The 24,459-nt window shown below is 39.2% G+C and overlaps 1 protein-coding gene across 1 annotated transcript in view; it reads left to right on the forward strand.

Moving 5' to 3' along the window:
• Positions 1–11,729: 11,729 nt before the first annotated feature.
• Positions 11,730–24,459, forward strand: part of tes (testis derived transcript (3 LIM domains)) — a 40,039-nt gene continuing 27,309 nt past the window's right edge. Inside the window, exons 1-2 of the mRNA XM_073059502.1 lie at positions 11,730–11,900; positions 18,586–18,671. Of these exons, the coding sequence (XP_072915603.1) occupies positions 11,874–11,900; positions 18,586–18,671 (113 nt within the window). The 5' untranslated portion in view covers positions 11,730–11,873. The remainder of the gene's footprint in view (positions 11,901–18,585; positions 18,672–24,459) is intronic.

Here is a 24,459-nt window from a genome sequence, read left to right on the forward strand (position 1 = left end):
CAAGCTCATCCACCTTATTTCTGACACTTCGTGCATTCAGATATAGAATTTTTAACCCATTTCTCCACTCTCTGTTTGAATCTCTGCCTATTGTGCTTAACGCAGCTCCCCGAACTCCCATCGGGCTATACACCCCTTGAATTTTGTTGTCCTTCCTAAATTTACTTATTCTTTCTGCACATTTAACTCCATGTTCCGTCAGACCATCCCTCTGTACATGTGTCCTCCTTATCACTTGTTCCGCCTCACGTTTCTCTACTACACACTTAATATTCCGGAACCGTGTAGTCCCCACTTGTCCTTTATTCTTCATCTCGCTATCCTCTCTCACATTCTTGATCCTTTACTTGTTTACTTATTAGTATTATTATTTTTATTTTATTTATTATTGTTTTTTCTCTGCTAGATTATGTATTGCATTGAACTGCTGCTGCTAAGTTAACAAATTTCATGTCATATGCCAGTGATAATAAACCTGATTCTGATTCTGATTTTAAATGCAATGAATGCTAAAAACATTGGATTCTACAAAGGCAATTAGCTCTGACAACATTGTGGAGATTTGCAATCCAGAATTAGATATGCCTCTAACTGAACTTTTGTATTATATTTAGAGCACTGGCATCCCAACAATGTAGAAAGTTGCCCTGCTATCTCCTGATCGAAATGAACAGGACAAATTTTACCTGATCACTTATTGCTACATGCATATTTTCAGTCAACAAGAAAACAACATTAGAAACATGAGAAATTCTGCAGATACTTAAAATTCAAAGCAACACATGAAAGAAACGAAAACAACGTTGATAGTGGTGTTAATCACTTACTCAGCAATACCTGCTTATCAATGTTTAGACTGAGTTCAGGCAAACCTGTTTAATGCCTTGAAGCAATCATGAAAAAGGGCAATGTCTGTTGGTGAAATGAGAGTGACACTTCTTGAAATCAAAGTCGGAATTTACTGAGTGTATAATCATGCAACACAAATAAAATTAAGCTCCAGTAAAACATAATTGTTCATGCCATCTTTCTTCAGCCTTTCACAGTGTATGCAAAAGTTAAGGCACTATGTAGTCATTCACTTTTTGTAAGATACTTTCAACTGAATTCAAGGGGCTGGCACCTTGTCTTTCCTAAGAGTATGTTCTCCTGGTTTATAAAAGTCAATCCTTCAGTTCCAATACTCCCTGCAAGAAAATTGCTAATATGAGGGGGTGTAATTCTAAGGTAATTGGAGGAAAGCATAGGGAGTATGTCAGAGGTAAGTTTTTTACACGGAGAGTGGTGGCCAGGAGTAGTATTAGAAGCAGATACATTAAGGGCATTTAAGAAACTCTTAGGTGTGTGTTGTTGCATGAATGAAATCACTGGAGAGAGTTACTGGTAGACACAAAGCAGCTTCTTTATTCGACAAAACAAAGTACAGCAGGCATCATACTACGACACTTTCAGTGGAAAGGTCTACTGGCCCAACATGGGGCTCGATATTTATTTGCTAAACAGAAAGGGCAGTCCATATTTACAAAGTATAGACAATGCTTTCTTTTGAAGCTACATACAAATTTCATACCTTCCGATTTCATCCATCCCACCGGCGCCCCCAGTGTCGGGACTGGGATCCACAGCTTTTAGAAAAAGCATTTTTCCAAATTAAATCCACAATACAATATCAAGGAACAGAAGACTAGTAGCCAGAGCCATTGGCTAAATGTCAATAACCTAAACCCAAAAATCACTCTAAAAGTATGCACTTAGATTGTACAAAAATGGAGGGTTACTTGGGAGGGAAGGATTAGATCGATTTCAGATCAGGTTAAAAGGTCGGCACAATATCGTGGCCAAAGGGCTCTGCGTTGCCGGTATGTTCTATGTTCTACATTTTATAATACCATTCAAGCAAGCTAATAAAATTAGAGAATGCTAGAAATATTCAGCAGGTCAGGAAGCAGTTGTGGAAAGAGACCTTTGTTTCAGATTAAACTCTCTCCACAGAAACCATCTGGTCTGCTGATTTTTTAGCACTTCTGAATCAGGCCTTCAGCCCACCAATTCACTGCTGAAGATCAAGCATTCTTTTATAGTGATCTCATAATAATCCCATTTCATACTCCACATATTCCAATCAATTTCCCTAGTTTCTATCACCCATTCCACAAACTAGGGGCATTAGTACAATGATCAATCAATCTCCTTAATTGCATGTTGCTGGGTATAGAAAAAGATCAAAGCACCAGGAGGAATCCCACAGTTACAGAGAAAAACTCCACAAATGTAGCACCAGAGGTCAGGATTGAATCTGGGTCATTATTGTCTTTTGTGCAGCCTTATTGGTTTTTTTTTGTAGCATTTTGTTGTATTGAATTGGATGCCATATTCCCCTGTACCTTGTCAACAAACACATTTCATCGCTCATTAGCACATACACCACTTGGAACACCTCAGGATATTTCAAAAATAAATATTTGAATAGAAGGTCTTTTTGTCTTTTGTAAGAGTTGCTGGCAAGCACAGCCATTTTATGATGCCAGACTTCATTAACTGAACCTGTTCTTTGAGCTTTTGGCAGTGAAAAGAATTGATGTCATATTGTACAAAGTTGTCAATCTTCACTGCCTTTGCCACAAATCTCTCTCTCTTTTTCCCTCCCTCCCTCTCCCCTACCCTCCCCCTTCTCTCTCTCTCTCCCACTCTCTCTCTCTCTCTCATTGTGCAATACACTGTACATGAAAGTAACTATGACAGACTCAAAATAATTTCATGGTAAATGTCATTTCCTAAAATAAAATATTCCACATCATATTAAATCAGACAGATTTTAATGAGCTCTTCAGAATGGAGAATGGAAATATATCAACCAATAAATAGAAGTGCTGTTTTAAACTGAAAAATATATTGTTAAGCCAGAAATAATATTTTTGAAATGCTGGAAGCTGACACCAGAAACGTAATTTAGTGCTTCTAGCCAAAAATCACTCTGGATGGTTCTTGTTGTCTTGACCAAAACCAAGCCAACACCAAGTTAGATTGGTCTGTCAGATCAGACAGGTTCACCAATTTTAACTTTCAATCTGAATTAATCAATGGCATAGAAGTCCAGCAAGGCAGCAATTCCTTTACATGAAAATATCAGAATCAGTAGCAGGTTTAACTTCACCAATTTATGTAATGAAGTCTGTCATTTTGCGGCAACAGTACAGTGCAATACATAAAACAATATAAATTACAATAAGAAATATATTACAAATTGAATTAAATAAGTAGAGCAAAAAGACAACCAAAATAGTGAGATAGTGTTCATGGGTTAGTTCATTGTCCTTTCAGAAATCTGATGGTGAAGGGGGAAAAGATGTTCCTAAAATGTTGAACATGTGTGTCTTCAGGGTCCTCTCTGATAGTGGTAAGAAAAAGAGCACGTATGGCTGATGGGGGGGGTCTTAATCATGGATGCCACCTCTTTGAAGCATTAGAGTGATTATATTATATTGAGATCATATAGTGACCAACATACATTGTAGTTAAACAGAAGGTGTGGAAATCAAAAAGGTACCATTCTGAGTTAAAGCTAAATAAACAACAGAGGGTCAAGCAGCACCTGTGGAGAAAGAGAGAGAGTTGACATTTGATGTTGAGACCCTGCATCAAAACTGAGAGCATGGAGGTGCTTAGAGTGAATAAAGAGGTGAGCAAGAGGTGAAGAGGTAGGTGATGCGCAGATGGAGCTAGAGGGGTAGAGGGGAGAGGTTATGGAGTCAGGAAGAAGTGACTGGTGGGCATAGGGAAAGACAGATTTAGAGATTTATCTATGCAATCTGTACCTATCACCTACCAGCCAGTATCTCACAACTCCACCCCTCCGCCTCCCCTCTTCAGCTTCATCTGTTGATCATCTCCCTCCTTACCTGGTCCTGACTATCTCTTGCTTCTCTTCTCCCTCTTGCAGCGGGAGTAAATCAATTGAAAAACTGAAAATAATCCAACAGACCACGAAAAAACTTAAAAATAATAATGCAGGAAAAATGAACAGCCTGGATCAAGAAGGGATAGCCGAACATGCTCTTGACCAGGGTAAGCCGTGGTTGTCATGGAAGCGAAGAAAATAGAAAATTGGTGAAAGTAATGCAAGGATATTGTAAAAATATTGTTTTTGAATATTTATTGGCAACATTGAAATCATTGAACAAAAGCAGCAGTTGCCACAAGAATACAAAATTGGCTAAGGGATTAGAGTTGCAGTGTGTTGTTGTCAGAAGGTTCAAACAGTATTTCCCAGGGTTTAATACTGCTAATTTCAACATTCAAACTTGAACTCAATCTGGAGCATACTATTTCAAAATTTCTTGGTGTGATTAAATTTACATTGAACAAGATGGTGAATGGCTTTAAATGGCATTGATGAGCCAGTGAACGGACAGATAGCTGGCATACAATATAAAATAAAGAAATTAAGTGAGGAGACGCATTCTGGATTGCAAAAGAGAAACTGTACATTAAATGATGAAAGCTCTGCCGATTATCCACATTAAAGAGGAAGGACTTTGAAAGCAATACTTTAAAACCCTGATGAGTTCAGAATAAATAAAAACTATTTTCAGAGCTGAGATATTGATAAACAAAGAGAATTAATTTAATACAACTGATAAAGGAATCTCGAGCAATATGAGTAAAACATTTTTGCAGAAAGAAGGTAAGAGACTTAATAATGCGCTATCTGCTTGGGTGATGGATATTAAGTTACAATTGTCCTTAAAGTGCATTGATTAAATACTTGGAGGAAAATAAATAGCAGGGATGTAAAATATAAAACATAGGAGCAGAATGAGGCCATTCAGCCCATTGAGTCTGCTCCACTATTCCATCATTGCTGATTTATTAACCCTCTTGACCTATTCTCCTGCCTTCTCCTTGTAACCTTTGACATCCATACTAGTCAAGAATCTATTAACTGAAGTGATTCCCTTTTGAAAAAGTATGTTCAGTCACATTAGATTGAATGATTGTATTATTCTATGATTCTATCAGAACTAAATTACAGCCATCAAAACATGCGTACAGAATTAAATTCTATAAATTTAAATCAAAAATACACTTAGAATGTTAGCATTAATCCTTTTTAATTACATGGATTTTCCAAGAACAGTGGAGCTTGTTTATGTAATTGGTGGGACAATCATATATACAAGATATTGGTATTTTACACTATGATCCTAATGCACAATGGACAGAGCCCATTAAACTGCCTGTTCAATTAACTTTGTGACGCTTATTGATTTTGGGATATAACAGAATTTATAATTTTGAAGAATTTGTGTTTGCGTTTATATTGGATTCTATTTTGCAAAATTTGAGTACCTTTGCTGTAATAAGACTAATGAAAGTTTTTTGAAGAATTGATCATTTATTATATATGAAATGGACAACACTGGTGAGCAACTAAGAGAATTATTCTTCCTTAAAGTTTTGGTTTGCATAGCAATGGGCAAATAGCTTGCTCTGGCATTTGGACATTTAGGATATGGAATAATATTTTAGTCATTTATATTTGAATTACTTCAGATTTCCCTTGTGCTAAATATGGTGCCTGTTTTGCAAAACTGTAAACAATATTTGTAATTTTATTAAGATAATATGTATGTTTCAATGAACTTTGCAATAAATCACAAATTGTCTTTATTCATTCCAATTTCCTCTTCACAGGGGTTTTTGAGTGTCTAGTACAATATGTTTTCTAAATAAATTGCATTAGAAATGTGGAGAAATTTAGAGGCAATGTGTACATTGGCTGGTTTTATTCTAATTTTGGTAGTATCTGATCGTTACAGAGAAGGAAGGAAGAATGAGACATTAACCGGATGCCAAGTGACAGCAATTAAACTGGCGGAGGAAGAGTCTGGGACCTATTAATGCTGCATTTAAAATAACATTTGAGTCCTCTGCAAGGCAAGTTACAGTGATCTGATATTCAGCCATGACGATGGTATTTAAAAACATCTCTCTCTACTTTACGGCATGCTTGATTACATTTATAGTTTGCTTCAAATTTGAATAAATACTGACCTGTTTTTACACCCCTCACATTGAAAGTGTTTTTTTCAATCAGGCTTAGAGATTACAACTACTATCTAGGTTTTCTTCTTGCATTAAATGCTTAGATTTTTCTTAATTTGACCTGATGGAATTCGGTTTTTTTCCTCAAGTGCCAGTTGCAAACTTCCTCAGCTCTGAAATCAAAGGGATTTTTTTTTACCCTTATTTCCTACCGAATTACTTGCAACTGAACTTACGTCTCTGAATCCTTCAAGGTAATTCAAAAGAGACGGAAATATGAGGATCAAAATTCAAAACAAAATGTAACAGAGGTAAGTTTGAGGCCACTGACATAAAACACAATCTCCAGAAATGAATAATTTTAGCTTTTGCTAGAGGCATGGATGAATTATGTGTCGAGTTTCATTACTGCTTACCTTAATGGTTATTACATTAGCAAGCAACAAATAATCTGCCGAAGAATCTCAGTGGGTTGAACAACATCTGGGGGGTAGGAGGAGTTGTCATGATTTTGGATCAAAACCCTGCATCAGCTCTGGAAGCCATGTGGGATAAATGATGCATGGTTTTGATCCAAAATCATGATAATTTCTAAGCATTGACAATTTCCCCCAGGTGCTGCTCAGCTGGTGAGCTCCTCCAGCAGATTATTTGCACCAGATTTCAGTACCTGCATTCTTTTCTGTCTCAAGTTAATATATCAGTGTAAATACCAGGGGAACAGCTTGAAAAAATGTGCTTAAGACTCATAAATCCAGTCACACAGTAGAGATATCATTCACTGGCTATGGCTGTGGTAAACACTCATTGTGTTTATCTGTATAGCTGAAATATTGGTGGATAAACACCAAGCTACGTACAATATGTACTATGTTCATCTTTTGCTCAAATGGCAGAATGTAACCAGCACAGTCCAGGGTTTCAGCTATTTACAATTTTAGTAACTCAGGTAAAAGAACATATTCAGTATCTCCGTTCCTGTTGAAGGGTTTTGGCCCAAAACATCGACTGTACTCTTTACCTAGATGCTGCCTGACCTGGTGAGTTCCTCCAGCTTTTTTATGTGAGTTGCTCAGATTTCCAGCAACTGCAGATTTTCTCTTGTTTGAGAATATATTCTTGTTTGCTAGTGATTCAGTGTACGTCGGAAGAGTCAGAAGGACGTGTGAAAAAGACCTCCTGCTAGGTGGCAGTACTGATGCCAGGGCTCATCCTGCCATCTTCATCGTTTCAACTTCCAGCACCACTTTCGACCTGAGACAGGTTGGCACCGGCTGCCCTGCCGCCAACAGCTGACTCTACCCCCATGCTGCTCCAATGGACAATGCAATCTTTCACAGGTTTCCCAGTTGAGTCTGCGTTAGGTTAAACATGGCACAGTATCCATGCAACAGACTGGTGGACATCAGCTCCTGGGAAAGAGATAAGGAATACTTAATTAAGTTTAATTCAATGCTTTTTTATGTATACCATAGTCATTTTCTTACTTGAAAAAAAAAATTTTTAAATATATTTTTAACCAGTGCTACAAACTGACTGCCTAAGATGATCACGTAAAGTCAGGAACTCTAAAACCTAATGAGCCTGGTCACCTTCAAAGTGGTTCTATGAATCTAGCTGCCTACGTTCACTAATAAGGCTACAACATTGTGCAAGATTGGGAGACGAGCTCCCTGAACAAAATTCCACTGGAGACAGATAGCATGGCTTCAGGTAAGGGACCAATGAGTTTGGGGCAATGGAAGATCGGCCTCAATATGTAGTCTTTGATGCAAACCAGCTGGGGAATAAAGTTAAGGAAATTGTGTTTCAGCAATACTAAACTGTGCTGAAATTACACTTGGTATGGTCATGGCTCCTCAGCTAAGAAAGAATGAACCTTTCAGAGAGAATACATACATTTTAATAGAATGATCCCTGTGATGAGACAACTTTCCTAAAATAAGGCATTGTGGAGGAACAATTTATCTTCACTCGAGCTTACAAAAATGAAACATAAAATTTGTTGAGGGATCAACCAATTAATTACAGAGATGGAAATAACTGAGTAAAAGGTATAGCTCTGGTGGTTGATGGCTGGGTTGAGTTGTTCTCTGATCCTGGAAATCTATTTGCAATCGTTTTGTCACCATACAAGGAGACATCATCAGCATGCTGTTCACTTGTGGTGTGTACTCCGAATGTCAACTAATTGATACGTATATAAAAGCTTAGCATTTGAAGGACACTCCACAAGTTAACAGTGCATTGAAGTCTCTTCATATGGGGATGAAACATTTGCAAGTGGACTTTCAAAATCAGAGAATAACTCAGCGCAACCAATTACTGAGATATTATCCCTTCTCATCCCTAATGAAATCAGTAATTTAGGATGGGGAAAAAGGAAGAAATTCTTCATTTGGAAGACTGAAAATCTGTGGAATTCACTATCCCAGAAGACAGTGGATCAACTATTTAAAGCTAAGTTCAGGACAATTTTGGGCAATATGACATCAAGTGCCATGACGGAAAAGTGAAATGATCATTTAGATCTACATGCTTTCTCCATCTCTGATCCCTTATACCAACAAAGGGTAACATGGACCAAATATTTCAACATTTTAAGATACAGCAACTTCCTTAATTCTATCTTTAGCTAAGTTACTGTTGTTGGATGGTCTTGCACCACCTTCACAAATATCGCTGAGCTCTTTAAATACAGGTCTTCAGATTCTTCTAATCCAGTCATTTAACCAATGAAGTCAGTAAAAGAGGTTATTTTAGGTTTGAGCCAGAAATGTCATATCAATGACACAGCAACGACTGGGGAAATACCCTCTGCCATTCAAGATACATCCAAAAGTTAAACTTAAGCACACCCTTGGGATTAAAGTTTGTCACTGTAGCGATCCAGTGAAAAATGTTTGTTTTGTATGCCATCCATACAGATCATTCCAGTTCCAGTCTAAGCTCATTCCATTTTCACCTGTTTGACCCGTGCGCTTCTAAACCAGGGATTCCCAAGCTGGGGTACACAGACCCCTTGCTTAATGGTAATTTGTCCATGGCATAAAAAAGTTTGGGAACCCCCTGCTGTAAACCACTATAGTGACTTTTAAATTTTGTTACTGTACACGGCTCTACCACTTCCTCTGACAGGTCTTTCCATATATTGACCACACTCCAGGAAAAAAGTTGCTGCTCAGATTCGTATTAAACCTCTCCCCTTTCACCAATGCCCTCTGCTTCTTGATTTCTGAACTCTGGGAAAAAGACTGCGTGCATTCACCCTATTGATGCTCTCATGATTTTATATGTCTATAAAGTCACCCTTCATTCTTTTATTATCCAGTGACTAAAATCCTAGCCTGCTCAACCTCTCTATAAGTCAGTCCCTGAAATCCAGGCAACATCCTCGTAAAACTTTATTGCATTCTTTCCAGCTTAATGACATCTTTCCTACAGCAGGACAAGCAAATCTGAACATAGTACTCCAAGTATGGCCTCACCATCTCCCTGTACAGCTGCAAGATAAGATTGGCGTGGTCTGTGGATCGGACTCTGTAGTTCATGTTATGATGTGCTTCTGGTTCCTGGTTACTCCTTTTTTAATTGTGATTTTTGTGTGATTTTCATCGGGGTGGACGGGCTCTGCGGCCTGCAGTCAATGAATGACGCAGCACTAAACTAAGCCGAACTAAACTGAATATTCCTTGATTGTCTCAATGTGGTTTGATGCTTTATAATCTGTGTTTTTTGCTTTTTTTTGCCATTTGCATGATTTTGTTCTTTTTTTGCACATTGGGTGATTGATATTTTCTTGAATGGGATGGAATTTAAGAGCAGGGAGGTTGTGCTGCAACTGTACAGGATACTGGTGAGGCCGCACCTGGAGTACTACGTGCAGTTCTGGTCTACTTACCTGAGGAAAGGTATACTGGCATTGGAGGCAGTGCAGAGGAGGTTCACGAGGTTGATTCCAGAAATGAGGGGGTTAGACTATGAAGAGAGATTGAGTCGCCTGGGACTGTACTCGCTGGAATTCAGAAAAATGAAAGGAGATCTTATAGAAACATAAAATTATGAAAGGGAAAGATAAGATGGAGGCAGGAAAGTTGTTTCTGCTGGAAGGCGAGACTAGAATTAGGGGACATCGCCTCAAGATTCGGGAGAGTAAGTTTAGGTTGGAGATGAGGAGGAACTGCTTTTCCCAGAAAGCGTTGAATCTGTAGAATTCTCTGCCCAGTGAAGCAGTGGAGGTTACCTCAGTAAGAATATTTAAGACAAGATTGGATAGATTTTTGCATAGTAGGGGAATTAAGGGTTCTGGGGAAAAGGCAGGTAGGTGGAGATGCCAATGGCCAGATCAGCCATGATCTTATTGAAAGGTGGAGTAGGCTCAATGGGCCAGATGGCCTCTTCCTGCTCCTATTTCTGATGTTCTTAGTTTCATGGCTGTTGGTGGACAGATGAATATCAGGGTTGTATACTGCATACATATTTCGATAATAAATGTGCTTTGAATCTTTTAATTTCTATATTCATTGCCATGACTAATGAAGAGCATTTTCACCACATTTTCTACTTGTGACACTATTTGCCAATCCTCATCACACTTACCCAGCTGATCTTCATCTCTCTGTAATTCCTGATAAGAATCTTCATTATGTGTGACACCAGCTTTATGAATGCAGTCTCTAAACTCTAAATCTCTAAAGTGTCGTCTGCAAAGTGTCTGAGGAGAGCTAACTTTATGAAAATATTGCCGGTTTCCACATTTATTTTCATGTGGCAATGCTTCTGTTGACGTTGCTGTTTAGGGCGCAGGTTGATGAAATGTTGGAATTGGATTAGGTGATGAACAGTTCACCGGACAAGGCACTGCTGAGATTTGAGATTACTTGCTCAGGTGATGACACCTTGTCTAAAAACACAACATCAAAACCCTGACTCCCATTATCAAGGTGTGTTCAGAGCGGCCTCCAAAGGCAGGTAACGACCATTGATTTCTCGTTCGCAGAGAATGTCCATTCAACACTGACATCTGTTCCAAATAAGAGTTACACACACACAGAGTTCAAAGGAATATTGTCAGAAATGTACCCAGGCATTGAGTGATTTCAATGTTCTAGATTCTCTTGGGGTCTGTTATCAGAAAATGTGTATTCCAGCAACTTTAAAAATATTTCTAAGAGATTGATGTGTACTGTAATTACTATCCTCCTCCGCTAAATCTACACTAGTCTCATCATGAATAACTGACCACCTAAGAAAAGTAAACGTAAATTACTTTCTCCCCCATTTATTTCTAACCTTTACCCTGCATTCCAATTGAGCTGTGACAATTCTAAAACATCTTGCATTTGTACAGCGCCTTTAGTGTAACAAAAATAAAACCCTAATCTTCATCAGAAGAGTGTTAAATAATAACTGCCAATCCCTTTCCTCACAAAGTATGGAAATGTTACCCTTCGTTACGGGTGGCGTTACTTTACGGTACAATTACTGTATCGACCTAGGTAATTCTCATCGAACCGAGCCAGACTGCGAATAGCCACTCCCTTTCTCAGTGCATAGAGGATTGGCTATTCATAATTAGAGCCGGTCATTGATTGGTTAGTGTTTTTGGAAGTCTATGATTGGCTACATATTGGTCTTTATTGAAGTGAGTGTACTCCTTCTCCTTGTATTATGATTGGTTGATGTTGTGAATTGCCGATTGAGCGGAAGTGCCTTGAAACATTTGCAAGAGGATAAGTGCACTGAGTGAAGTTACTGCTGTATCTGTCACGAGCGGTTTTTTAAAACATTAACACCAGCGGTTTACTGCCCAGTCTCGTTTAGAAGAGATGGATCTAGAAAATAAAGTGAAGAAGGTGAGAAAATTAGCATTTTGCTTTACCTCCGGATCTATGCCTTATCTTATCAAGGAAGGGCGACACCCATTCGATCGTTTCCTCTTCTTTCCTGCTTAATAAGTAACGCACCATCTGTAGTGAAATATTTAATGCTGATGAGAGATGGTATTTAGCAGAAGCTAGCAATGAGTTGACTGCGTGGAGTGATAGAGAAATCCTGCAGGAATTTAGCAGCCTTGAAGAGCGATTTCCGCGAGAGGTTTAAAAACTTAACACAAATCTACTGTAAAAGGGTGAAGGACTGAAATGCGACCCCAGCTTTGTTGTAGTTGGCCTCGGGTGGTTCTGCTGGCTTAAAATGACGTCATTCATTCAATGTGCTGGCCACTCGGGTAGTGTCTCAATGTTGACTGTGAGTAACAGGCATTTGAAGGTCGAGTTCGGGGCTAGGTCTAGGGTTGGATCGTGCCATGCGTCACAAAGGTTAAACGCTGACAAATGCGGCATGGATGGGAGCAAAGAAAGAACTTCATTCACTGCTTCGGGCTTTTAAAAAGACTTTGGCTAATAGTGAATTGTAATCCCTGGTGGACTGCAGGAAATATGATAGCCAATCTGTGCAATCCAAATTGTCTCAACTATAACGTGCTTTTGAATGCCAGCTGAGGGTTAATTGTTAGTAAGGACATGGGGAAACTTGAAAGTATTACAGTGGAATTTCATCTACCTTGGTCAGACAAAGTTAATGTCTCATCTGAAGTCGGGCTCTTCAGCTACCGTAGTTCTTAACAACCTTGGTGTTATATTAGCCTCTTAAGGTTTTTTTTTGATAAAGTGCCTGACTGAAATTTAGTTTCTGGCTTTGTACATCCAATTGAGCAGTATGGCAGTGTACTGGTCAGCACAATGCTTTACAGTGTAGATGATATGCATTCAATTCCCACTACTGCCTGTACCTTCTTCCCATGTCTGGGAGTTTCCTCCAGGTGCACTGGTTTCCTCCCACCATCCTATGATGTACTGGTTAGTGGGTTAATTGGTCATTGTAAATAATCCAATGTTTAGGCTAGGATTAATCAGGGGATTACTGGGTGGTGTGGCTCAAAGGGCCTATTTTGTACTATATCTCAATTTTTTTTAAAAGCTGTTCAAACACTAATCCATAATTGTGATACTTGGGGGAAGTGTAAGATGCCCTGAACAGCAGTTGAATAATCTTTAAGTTTTTGTCCGCCAGCATCAACAATGTAGAGCTGCTGATAAACTCTTGCATTGTTGTTTGTAACATTGCAACAGTGCTCACATGTAACTGCAAATCAACTCACTGAAATTGTTTGGGTTATTCTGAGTATAAGAAGGTTGCTACATAAAAACAAGCTTGGTGATTTAAAAAAAAATTAAAATCTTAATGCCAGTTTCAGATTATCTTCAACTTCAATCAATGGGTGTATGAATCAGTAATGAAGGCTTATTTGAGTGTAAGAGATCAATTAGTTATATTTCTGTAGATTTATCATTATTTTGATGTTATTCTATCAGCTTGACTTTTGATGTCATTTGAAAATTAAGTAAAACTGCTAATTGAAAATGTTTTTTACTTGCAGTGTTTCACTTATAGACATCTTCAATGCTTATTTCCTGGGAAGAGTTTAATGAAGAGGAAAGCCTCCCATTGCTTCAGTGAGGAAGCTGTTATCATAGATGTTACTTTCATTTCTAAATTAGGGTACATTACAAATGTACTGTGCAATAGGATAAGAGTATGCCCTTTCACAAGTGAGCGTCGTTATCTGTTTGATTTGTGACATTCTAAACTTTATGACTCTCTGAATTCAGTCCTCTTTCCCTCCCTTAATAAGGCCTTCTTAAGAAAAATAATCTTTAATGTTCATAACAATCTGATGTTGGATATCAGAAGTTTATTGACTGTCTTCAAAGTCTGCATTTTTAACTTTATTAGATGCTGCAGTTTATCTGTACATTTAACTGTATAACATTTTAACAAATAAAGATACTTCCTTTTTTTTATTCTAAAACAAGGACTCAAAACCAGCTTCAAAGAATTTGTGAAGTTCTATTTTAGAGATCGAAACCTTGTACTTGGCCCGAGCTTTGAACTCTTTTTGTTTGTAAATTGGAAAACATCATTATTTTGGAATGCTTTTGCATATTAAATTGGTGGGGGTTGAAGACACACTTTCTTGTGCCTTTTGTGAGCTCATAGTGAATCCAGTAACAATCTTTGTGTGGTCACTGTATTGAAAAATCTAGCACACTTGGTGCACCACGGGGGGTTTTTTTTTTAAAAAGCACAATGAATTGAATGGCCATTTGGATTGGTTTAATTGGATTAAGAGAAACAAGGTCAGAACAGAGCTGTTGCTGTTCTTCAAGTTTTACCATGGTATTTGCAATCAAGCAAACAGAAGAAATAGTCAATGTTTTGACCAAAGTATGAGATTTGTGATGGTGCAGGCTGAAGCCTCTGCCAACATGCAAAGGAGATGAATTCACAGGCAAATACTGCTGATGTGAGAGAACTTCAATGAGCTAATTTAAAAAGGAGAGGTATCGCTGCAGTAGGCAGCTGAATGTAGAAAACTGCGCACAGTGTTGGAAATAGCAACTCTGATCAGGCTCCTGTTAAAGCAGTTCTCCAAATCCTAGAACACCACCAGCAGCACTAGATGACTCATCGCTTCAAGGGTATTTAAAACTGAGCCATTTGCACTCCCATCATAAAGTATGCAAATTCAACTATTTAAATGGTGATTAGAGTGATCACATTTTGTAAGATCAGTAGTCTGATCTTGCAACGATACTTTCCATGTCCAGTAATCTTGGATATTTAATAACATTGCGATCATTAAGACCCTCTCCATTGATGTCAAGGAGCCAACGTGGACCAGAAATCAAGTAGACCAGCAATTTTAATACAGTGGCCATAAGAACTGGGCAGAGTTTTGGGTATCCTTTGGCAGATATTGAAACTGACAACCAAAATAGCGCGCACCGTGCTGAGGAACTCAGATCAGGTAGCATGTATGGAAATGAATAAGGAGTCCACGCTTCAGACCAACACCCTCCTTCAGGACTGAGAAGGAAGAGAAGATGCCAGAATTTAAAAAAAAAAAAAGGTGGGGGGGGGGAAAGGAGAATGAGGCTATTGGAAGTGATAGGTGAATCCAGGTGGGTGGAAAGATTAAGGGCTGGAGAAGAAAGAATCTGATAGGAGAGGAGAGTGGACAATAGAAAGAAGGGACCTTCGGGGGGGGGGATAAATAGGCAGGAGAGAAATAAAAGCTCAGAGAGGGGGGCGGTGGTGTGGTAAATACTCAGACAGAATACAAGGTTTTACTCCTCCACCCTGAAGGTGCCTCATCCTAGCACGAGGTGGCTGTTGTCTTACACAGTGGAATGGGAGTTGGAATTAAAATATTTGGCAGCTGGGAAGTCCCACTTGTGACAGATGGTGCAGAGGTGCTCAATGAAGTGGTCTGTATCGAGAAAGCACAATTCAGTAATGTGGTGAAATTCTTTCCAGCAACTGGATGAATGCAATGTAGCTTGATAACGCACACAACAATATATTTGATGGATATCCTTTCCCCCATCCTAATCAGTCATTCCCCTCCATCGCTGCTGCACCAAGGCTATAATGTGTATTGTTGATGAAATACACTGCCTAAGCTAGTCCAACAGCATCTCCAGAACCCATGACCTCTACAACAAAATGAAAGGTAGAAGGTGAGTGAGAATGCCATCACCTGCAAGTTCTTTTCCAAGTTGCCCACTATCCGGACTTGGAAATATTATAATTTCTTCATCATTGTCAGGTCCAAATGCTACAGCCCTCTACCCATCAACACTATAGGAATAACTTTGGCAAAGAGTGTCGCATTTCAAAAAGGTAGCTTCTCTCTCCTTGAGTATTTTGAAATGAGTCATTGGTGCTTGAATCATGACAAATTATTCCTTTTCTTTAGTTTGGAAAAGGAATGCAAATCCCTCCATTTAAGAATGATTATGAGCACAGCATGCCTTTGAAGGGCTTTGTTGAATTCATCAGCCTGAATCACTGCCTATTGAGGTTGCTTGATTTGCTGAGTGGTTCTGGCATTTTTATTATAACTTTTGTCTTTGAAATTGTATGCATGCATTGTTCTGGGTTCTCAAACTTTTGAAGCTACCACCAATTTATAGCTGCTGTTCACATCTAATCTGAAGGATTTCCAAGGTGGGATAGTATTTGACTTGGAGAAGGGATCTTGCTTGTCATTGAGGTTTTTTTGTGTCTGATGCCCTTGTCTGTCTTGGTTGAAGTTGTATGTTGATGTGATGTAGCCAGAGTGGTCCAAGATGGTGACTGCATTTAGCTTTGAAATGATTTTCTATACTTGCATTTTTCTGGGTTTTCAGAAGTTGCGTAATATATATTTTAGGACAGCAACTGTGCTTCGTAATGATGAAGCACTTCTAAAAGCATCCCATGAGGTAGGCTATTTAAATTTGACCATCTTTCCAAAACTTCAGTTTAGAAAAATGTTTAGTTCCATATTTAATTCCTTTTTAATGCATTTGGGCCTCAATTTGCAGGATTAAGGCATAATTTGTAAACCATGTGCATGCCAGTATAAACACACGTTGACAGCTCTCCACTGCACTGGTAGATATAATTTGAGCCAGACTCTCTAAACTAGTTGCAGTTGGGGAAAATATGCTGTCATTATGCATTTGATCTATGGTCAGTTTAAAATGTGCAGTAGACATTGTAATATTGTCTGAAATCTGACTCCAAGAATGCTTTTAAGCTATTCACTCTGGGTTTGTCTGCTTTTCGCAGTTGGTAGACATGGATATCTCGAAAGGCATTCTATAGTACATTGACCTGCACCCAGGTGTCCTTTTAATAATGAGTTGGCTGTCCACACCCTAGCATCAGTTATCTGGATAAAGTAAATGTTTTTGTGAAATGAACAATTTGATCTGTGTCAAATGTTCAATCTGCTAACATCAGTGACCGATTTCTCAGCTATTATTCATGATTAGTAACCTGATTTGCAAATGAGAATTTTGGTATGGTGTACTGATTTTTTTTTTTGTGGGGGGGGGTGGAAAAGAAGATGCATTCAGTAGAAAAAAAGCTTGGATTACATTGGAGATTTATATTTTAACTTGGCTCCAATTTAAAATGACCCTAAAAGGGCAAAATTCTATTGCACTGCAGTCTTTTGTACTAGTTTGATGGATTGTTCTGTATACAATGTTTGTCAAATAAATGACTTTTAGGGCACTAAGGCCTGGGGGGGGGGGGGGGAGTCTGCACAATCAGATGTACTGAACTGCTAGTCAGATGTACTTCTAATTGACTTCTAATAAGACTATAGTTCATAAAGCTACTGCATGGTAATTCTGTAGCAGCCATTTTGTTCAATAGTTGTAGCCTGCAGAAATGGAACTTGAACATAAAACAGACCTAATTGACACAAATCAAAATATATTGTCTTCCATGGCTGCTCCATTTGAGTTGGATGTAAAATGGAGTTCATTTGTTTAGCAACACCTTGAGTGTTCTTTATTAAGGAGTTGGGGTATTCAGTTTATCATTTGATCTAGAATTATCCTACAAGCTATTTGCTTTCACATGTGTGATTCTGGGATAGTCATTTCCATCTTTTTTTCTCCTCTACAGAACATAATCAAAGTGGGTTTTATGTAGCACTCCTTCACCTTTCAGTCGTTGTGTCTTTTTCCAATCATTTAGAATCATGATACCTTTATCATATCGGGTTCTAAAATTTCAATCGAAAACAAGGGCAACATTTCTTGTGTTCAATGCAGTTGTCGGTGGACTGCCTTGGTCATATTCCCTTTTAAATGAAATACTAGAAACTTTTTAGTTTTCTATAGGTAGCTGCTTTCCCATTGAAAGTGGCAGTAATGGTTTATATGAATAAACAATGTTTATTACATGAGTTTGTTATAGCCAGGGATGGTAAAGGGGAACAACACACACACAATGCTGGTGGAACACAGCAGGCCAGGCAGCATCTATAAGGAGAAGCATTGTCGACGTTTCGGGCTGAGACCCTTCGTCAGGGTGGTAAAGGGGATATGCTACCAATAGTGTGCGCCTCTGACAACCGACTCCAGCTCTTAACGCGTGTGGCTTAGCTGCTGAGCCCGGCAAAACAGTACTGACATGAGAAGGGGTAAAGGTGGGTTACTGGTGCCTGAAAACCAGTCACTTCAGGCAGATGGGGTTCGTCGGCCATGGTTGGCAGCTTTATCTAGAAGAAGTAAAATTATGATCTCAAACCTCCACTGCCTTGCAGCTATACTCACTCACGGGGAAGGCTTTGAGGGTAAACCCCAGGGGGTGGGGGGTGGAATCCAGAGCTGGAATCCCTACGGCAGACCTACATTAAGTTCGATGCTGACTGGCAACTACTGTGATGCTGCTGGTTCTAAACTCTATCGGTCTCTGCTGTTCCTTTGAATTCATCAGAAGCATGGAGAGGGGGCGCTTGCTACGTGGGCAACAGCTTGTTCTGCCCAAGCTTGCCTATCTAGATAGCTAGGACTTGGTCAACTCTGACAAAGAGAGACTCCCATTACTGATAATTAGTTGCATCAATTTATGCATACTGATGTGGTCCAAATTAATTTCCTCCTGATCAATTAATTTTTCTACCCTATATAGATGACCCTGGGACATGAACAAGGAGCAGGAGCCCCATGCCTGAAGTGCAAGGATAAATGTGAAGGATTTGAACTCCATTTTTGGAGGTAATGTATGTTTAATGAATAAATAAAGCATCCGTCTCCTTTCCTGTGCTTGGCAAATCCATTGCTTTTTGATGTATTAAATATTTTGCTTCACCTCATTTGTAGGTAACTCCTTTCCATTTCTGCTCCCTCTCAGCAGCTATAAACCGAAAGAATCTTGTTCTGCGAACTATTCTGTAGGTTTATGAAGAAATTATTCTCTTTTCAGGAAAAGAAACTATTTTGAAGATTACTCTCCACTTAAAGTTAATTTACACAAACTATCAAGATTGATATATCAGCTATAATAACATTGACCTTCTGTCTCATCATAGTATGCAATTAGCTAACTGTAAACGGAATAACTATTCCTTCAATCTTCTTTCACTTCCTCTGATCCTTTTTTTAAAAAATAGGATAGCCATGTTCTCCAGCGGGATGGAATTTAATTAGTTTCAAAGTGGATTTTTTTTTTAAATAAAGGAGTGCATATTTTCACCATGACAGATTGTGAGACTTGTACTCACATACCAAAAGCAGTGATCAAGAAACGCCAGAGTGCTTGTGTTCTGTTTGCAGATTTAACTGTAAACTCCAATGACTCATTTATACTTCCATTTTGCAGGATGATTTTCCTGTTTTTTTTTTAAGTAACTGGTTTATCTTTGACAATATAAATGTGGGCTTCCCTGCTTTAAAACATAAAAAAACTAGTTGTTTTTGGTGGAACATTTCAGCCTGAGACTTTTTGAATTATTCTGGATGAATTAAGTTCTCAATTTTCCTCCTCTGATTAATGTGCTTTCAAAGTTAATTTTAAAATAGCTTTGTTGTAAACTTATACAGCAAAATCTGATGAAATTATTCATTGTCACAAGTGGTTGGCAATATACTTTACTAAGCAATTGAATCCTACATAATTTAATCCTCTTTTTGAAGGAATAATTTTTCCCTCAAGTATTCAATCTAATTTATGTTATGCCGTCCACATTCTGGTTGAAAACTGATCAGAGTCTTTGTTAAAACTTGTTATAAAGTTTCTATTCTTTGAATCCAAATGATAAACTCTGCAACATTTCTGAAGCTAGGCACATCACTACATTTCTTTATTTAGGGCCTGCTTCCACAGTTGAAGGCTTATTGGAATTGTGAGCACAGTCATTGAAGGTGAGGCTAAATATTTTCATCTAGACTGCCTTAGAAATATTATAAAGATGGCAGTAGTTTTTCCCCATTCAATGAGATATACTTCCCATATTATAGAATGAGGCAGTTAACTCATTGAATCTCTACCCGTGCTCATATCCAAACAAACCTAATATTTTAATCATCCAGCTATCTATTCATAAGCTTGTCACTATTATAGACAAATCTCAGGGTTGAATACTGTGTACCTACCACATGAAAGACAAACAACCAATGTGGAAAAGACAAGTTATGCAAATACAAAAAATAATAAATAAGCAATAAATATCAAGAACATGAGATGAAGAGTCCATAGGTTGTGGGAACATTTCAATGATGAGATGAGTGAAGTTATCCCCCTTTGATTCAAGAGCCTGATGTTGAGGGGTAATAACTGTTCCTGAACCCAGGAATGTGGGTTCTGAGGCTCCTATACCACCTTCCTGATGGCAGCAGCAAGGAGGGACATTGGCCTCTATGGAGGGGTCCCTGCTGATGAAAGCTGCTTTCTCTGCCACAGCACTCCATGTAAATGTGCTCAGTGGTGGGGAGGGCTTTACCCATGATGGACTGGGCTGTATCCATTACTTTTTTTTTATATAGGGTTTTCCATTCAGGGGTATTGGTGTTTCCATAGAATGTCATGACGCAACCAGTTGATATACTCTCTTCCACACATCTATAGATGTTTGTCAAAGTATTAAATGTCTTGCTGAATCTTCATAAACTTCAAAGTAGCGGAGGTGCTACCATGTTTTAATTCCACTGAGATCCTCAAATGATAACACTGAGGAATTGACAGTTGTTGACCCTCTCCATCTCCGATCCCCCAATGAGGACCGGCTCATGGGCCTCTGGTCTCCTCCTGAAGTCAATAATCAGCTCCTTGGTCTTGCTGACATAGAGTGAGAGGTTATTTATGTGACACCACTCAACCAGGTTTTCAGTCTCCTGTATGCTGATTTGGCTACCGATTATGTCATCAGCAAATGTAAGTCATGACAATACTTTAGGTTTTGTATTCATTTTCTCCTTGCCTTACAAACAATATGATGGCTGTACAGAAATTTTCCTTACACAGCATTGCCATTGCACTGCTGCAGAGGGCACACACCCAGTTGGTAGATTGGATGGAATTGGCTTAACATGCACAAATTAAATTGTACTTTTTAAATTGGCCCGTTTATATCGAGGAAGGGTGAAATGACTGGTGCCAAAGCAACTCAGTCCTTCAGACGAACTGTTGCCAGTGAAATAAATCAGCCTCTGTAAACGTCCTGATAGGTTTCTGAATCAAGAAAATGTTGTTGACATCCATTGAAGTAGATCATTGTCTTGTTTTTATGATTGGGAGTGGGGAGAGGCAGGCACACTGGTCTGATTTTTAAATCAAATATTTTTGACAACAGCCCAGGTAGCAAAGCTACATCTGAAAATTAAATGTATTAAAAATAGTACAAATGCAGTTTGCGAAGTTGGAAGCAGATGTCAGCAGGTCATTAAAAGGCACTAAAATCCTACATGAAGCATTGATCGCCAGACCCAAGTTTCAGATGGGTTTGCCACAAGTGAAGCTCCCTCCTGGAGTGCCGTGGTAGACGTGCAAGACCTCTATCACCACTTCATCACGTCATTATAAAATATCTAACTGTAACTAGCAAAATTTTCAATAAATCTGTTCTGCAGTATTTTGAAATGGCTAACTAGTACCACACTAAAGATGAAAAGTTTGTATTTTGATTATAAACTTAGATTGTAAGCTAAGGTTTTGTTGCCCTGAAATTATATAATTTTTAAATAATTTACTGTCTAAGCACTGCCACCTGATCACTTGTGCCTTTGGTTTATTTGTCAACTACATCCAAGAGTAGTATAATCTTACAAGAACTGCTGCATTACACCTAGAGGCTGTTACCAACCAATTCATACTTGGCACCATCTTTTCTGAACCCTGCACTGCCATGCTGTTGGACTACCTATCTATAATCCAGTACTGGATGAGCAAAACCTGCTTCTAGCTGAAGAATAAGGCCATCGTCTTCAGCCTCCACGACAAGTTCCCTGAATTGTTTAGTGATTCTGTCCTCCCTGGTCTGAGGCTGAAGCCAACTCTTCACAGTGGTGCCATATCTGACCACAAGATAAGTTTTCAAATAATACAAATACATCACTTCCAAAGCTACAATCTTCCTTCTCTTGTATTGCCTGACTGCCCTATGCCAGCTCGTTGACTTTTGAAACCTTCATCTGTGCATCTGGACAATATTTGTACTCCACTGGGTTGCTCCCCACCTTCCACCAGACTCATTCCAAATACTGCCACCTGTAAGCTGGAGCAAAATCGGGCCTGTGAACTACAGCAGTGAGTTGTGGGCTGCTTACAAAGCTTCTAAACGTACCCTTCTGAATTACTCTCACTGCAATCTGCAGCTTGTAATTTCCCTTTAAACAACATATTTTTGAACAGTCTTAATGAACTAGCGACCTCACTATCTTCTGAAAGACTCAGCTGACTTGCTGCTCAAGCATATGGGTACAGCATCTTTAAGCAGGTGAAGGTACATTGCCATAGCCGGAAGAGAGGGAGAAGGGGGCTCTGAGATGGAGTGGAACTCCCTCTACCTAGCACCTTGTTAGCAAATGTACAGTTGCTGGAGAACAAGACTGAGAACCTAAGGGCAGAGGAAAATGAGGAATTGCTGTGTTCTGCATTTCACAGAGATCTGGATCACTCTAAACACAATGGAAGTGTTGGTATGATCTGAAGATTTCTCTATACACAGGGTGGGACAAACTGCAGATTGGGAAAAGACAAAAGATGGAGGTCTGTGTTTCATGATACTCGTTGTGGTTAGATGTGGCAGTTTTGTCATAATCTTATTCCCCTGACTTGGAACATCTGACAATTAAGTATCAACTATTTAACTTGCCAAGAGTGTTCTCAGCTATCCTGGCTGCAGTTTACATATCACCAAAAGCCAACATTAATCAGGCAGTAGAGGTATTGAATGTCGCCATCACCAAACAAGAAACAGCCGACCTGAACACATTTCAAATCATATTCAGGGACTTGACTCGGCCTTGTTTGAAGAAATCACTATCAAATTATCATCATCATATCACCTGCAGCACTAGGGAATCCCAGCCCTCAACCACAGCTATACAATGACTAGGGATGCCTACCATTCTATGCCTAGAACACATTTTGCAAAATCTAGTCTTCTTCCTCCTTAAAGGCTAGTACCCATAATTGAGCTGACTAATTTTACAAATTTCTGCAACTTATTTCGATCTTGTGCAATAGTTCCTTCCCAGCACCTCCCCCCCCCCCCACTCCCACCACCACCACCAATAAACAGATTGTGATGCAGCCAGTTAGGATGCTCTCCATTCTACATTTGTAGAAGTTTGAGTGTTTTAGTTGGCAAATCAAATCTCCTCAAACTCCTAATGAAATATATCCACCGTCTTGCCTTTGTAGCTGCATCAATATGTTGCATCCAGGTTAAGTGCTCAGAGATATTGATACCCAAGAACTTGAAATTGCTCACTGTCTCCACCTCTGTCTGATCCTTCGATGAAGATTGATTTGTGTTCCTCATCTTGCCCTTCCTGAAGTCCACAATCATCTCTTTGGTCTTGCTGACATTGAGTGCAAGGTTGTTGCTGTGACACCACTCAACTAACTGGTATATCTCCCTCCCGTATGCCCTTTTGACACCAGCTGAAATTCTGCCAATGGTTCAGCAAATTTATCAATACTGTTTGTGCTATGCCTAGCCACACTCGTGGGTGTAGAGAGAGAAGAGCAGTGGGCTAAGCCCTCAGCCCTGAGGTACAGCAGGGTTAATTGTCAGCGAGGTGGAGATGTTATTTTCAGTCTGTACAGATTGTGGTCTTGTAGTTAGGAAGTTGAGGATCCACAGGGAGGTCCACAAACCTAGGTTTTGTAGCTTTTCGATTGGAACTGTTGGAATGATGGTGTTAAATGCTGAGCAATAGTCAATAAACAGCGTCCTGACATGGGTATTTGTATTGTCCTTGTGATCCAAGGCTTCGTGGAGAGCCATTGAGATTGCTTCTGCTGTAGCCCTACTGTGGTGATGGGCAAATTGTAGTGCATTCAGTCTCTGAGGCCAACGAGAAAGCGTCCTTCAGGAGGATCATCCCACAGAATGCATCCAGAATCCGGCTCAGGTGGAGTACCTGGGTGAGTACTAAAGACCTGAGCTGATAAACCAGCTGGAGTGTTCACCAATATCTTTAACCTCTCAGTTCATCAGTCTGATGTATCCACCTGCTTCGAGCAAGCTTCAATTATACTGGCACCCAAGAAGAACACTGTATCCTGCCACAATGACCATCATCCAGTAGTACTTGCATCCACTGTGATGAAGTAAGTGTTTTGAGAAGTTGGTGATGAAATATATCAACTCCCACCTGGGAAGTGACTTGGATCCAATCCAATTTGCCTTCTGGCACTAAAGGTCCATAGCAGATGCCATTTCATTGGCTTTTCACTCAACCCTGGAACATCTGGACATAAAATATGCAAACATCAGGATGCTCTTGATTGACTACAGCTCAGCATTCAATACCATCATTCCCTCAAAACTGATCAATA

This window comes from Hemitrygon akajei, chromosome 10 (genome assembly GCF_048418815.1).
Source record: "Hemitrygon akajei chromosome 10, sHemAka1.3, whole genome shotgun sequence".
In the NCBI taxonomy this organism is placed as follows: domain Eukaryota; kingdom Metazoa; phylum Chordata; class Chondrichthyes; order Myliobatiformes; family Dasyatidae; genus Hemitrygon; species Hemitrygon akajei.